Source organism: Mus pahari, chromosome 10, assembly GCF_900095145.1.
Source record: "Mus pahari chromosome 10, PAHARI_EIJ_v1.1, whole genome shotgun sequence".
In the NCBI taxonomy this organism is placed as follows: Eukaryota; Metazoa; Chordata; class Mammalia; order Rodentia; family Muridae; genus Mus; species Mus pahari.
The window spans coordinates 40053934-40055684 of record NC_034599.1 but is presented as its reverse complement, the minus strand read 5'-3'; the positions used below and the strand labels follow the sequence as shown (position 1 = coordinate 40055684).

Genomic DNA, 1751 nt, shown 5'->3' with positions numbered 1-1751 from the left:
AAAAAAAAAAAAATGAGATAGAAAGTAGGGAAAGATAAGAAAATAAAAACAAAGTCTTAAGTCCAAGTCAAATGTGGGACTTATGGGTAAAGGCCTTTACCACCGAGTCTGGCAACCTAGGTTTGATCCCTGGGACCCACATGGTGACAGGAGAGAATTGACTCCCACAAGTTGTCATCTGACCCACATATACTTNCTGTAACACATGTAGGTACACACAATAATATAGTTTTTAAATATTTTAACAGTGTCTGTGACTGGGTAGTAGCTTTTCTTTCCATTTGTTTATTTGTCTTTGGTTTTTGCTTGTCTGTATTTTTTTTACTGAAAATGCATTATGTAATTAAAAATCCTCAAAGTTCTCCAATAAAATGAGATGTGAGGAGAAAATTAGAGCTGCATTGAGCTTTAAGACTCTGGCTTTCTTCCAGAGATCAAGTCGCTGTTTGTGCATCCGTTCCTGGCCGAGCGCATCATCTCCATGCTCAACTACTTCCTGCAGCACCTGGTGGGCCCCAAGATGGGTGCTCTCAAAGTCAAGGACTTCAGCGAATTTGACTTCAAACCTCAGCAGCTTGTATCAGACATCTGCACTATCTACTTAAATCTTGGGTATTTGAGATTGGTGTTGAGCAAGCCATGGGGATGCTAGTATTTTGATAAGTAGAATGACTGGTTAGGTCTTGTGTGAAAATACTGGGGGAAGGCAGGCTCATTTCTAGCTGATGAATGAAGGACTCCTCCATAGCTTTAAACAGATTTGACCTGGTCCATTGGACATTGCTCAGTATTCCCAACATTCTGCTTGATCTGTACAAAGATAAATATTACTGGTTAAACTATTGTTTGTGAAAATATTTTTATGGCCATGGAATACTTTACAGTACAGAAAATTAGATGTGGTACTGTATGCCTTTAGTCCCAGTACTTGGGAGCCAAAGGCATATGGATCTCTGAGTTTAATGCTAGCCAAAGAAAGAAAGGGAATTAGATGTCAAGCCAGGGAGATGGCTCAGTTAGTAAAATGCTTGCCACACACACGAGTGTCTGTCTGAGTTCAGATCCCTAGAACCCACCTCAAAAGCTACATGAGGTAGCATGGACTATAATCCCAGTACTGGAACAGCAAAAACCAGTAAGATTCCTGAAGTATACTGGTCATTCAGCCTCACAAAACTGATGAATTCTAGGATCAGTGAGAGACCATGTCTCAAACACAGTCTTGAGAGTAACTGAGGAAAACACCCAGCGTTGATCTCTGCCCTTCACACACATACAGACATACTTATGCATGTGCACACCCCCCACAGAGAGATACACATACACAGAAGATAAAATATGTTTCTAGTTCACAAGAGCACTGGTGGCTTGGGTGCTGGGAGGATTTTCTGCAGCCCATCTGCTATCTGCACATTGACTGTGGTCTGATGCTCACATTCTTTCCAACGCTGACCTTTCAGGGATGAGGAGAACTTCTGTGCCACTGTGCCCAAGGACGGACGTTCCTATTCTCCAACGCTCTTTGCACAGACAGTCCGAGTCCTGAAAAAAATCAATAAGCCCGGGAATATGATCGTGGCTTTCAGTAACTTGGCAGAGAGAATCAAGGTGAGGAAGGGGACAGCTTGTCTTCTCAGATATCCAGTAAGAAAGGCCACAGTGGAGAGGAGAGGAGAAAAAAGACAAAGTGATCTGCCTCACTGCAAGGGTTACTGATGGCCAAGATTACCGTGTCGTAGTTCCTAAGCAGT

General features: G+C 42.5%; 1 protein-coding gene across 1 annotated transcript in view; it reads left to right on the top strand.

The window, feature by feature from the left end:
• Positions 1–1751, top strand: part of Ube4a (ubiquitination factor E4A) — a 35782-nt gene that overhangs the window by 29455 nt on the left and 4576 nt on the right. The window contains exons 18-19 of the mRNA XM_021207003.2: positions 432–612; positions 1461–1608. Coding sequence (XP_021062662.1) covers positions 432–612; positions 1461–1608 — 329 coding nt within the window. The remainder of the gene's footprint in view (positions 1–431; positions 613–1460; positions 1609–1751) is intronic.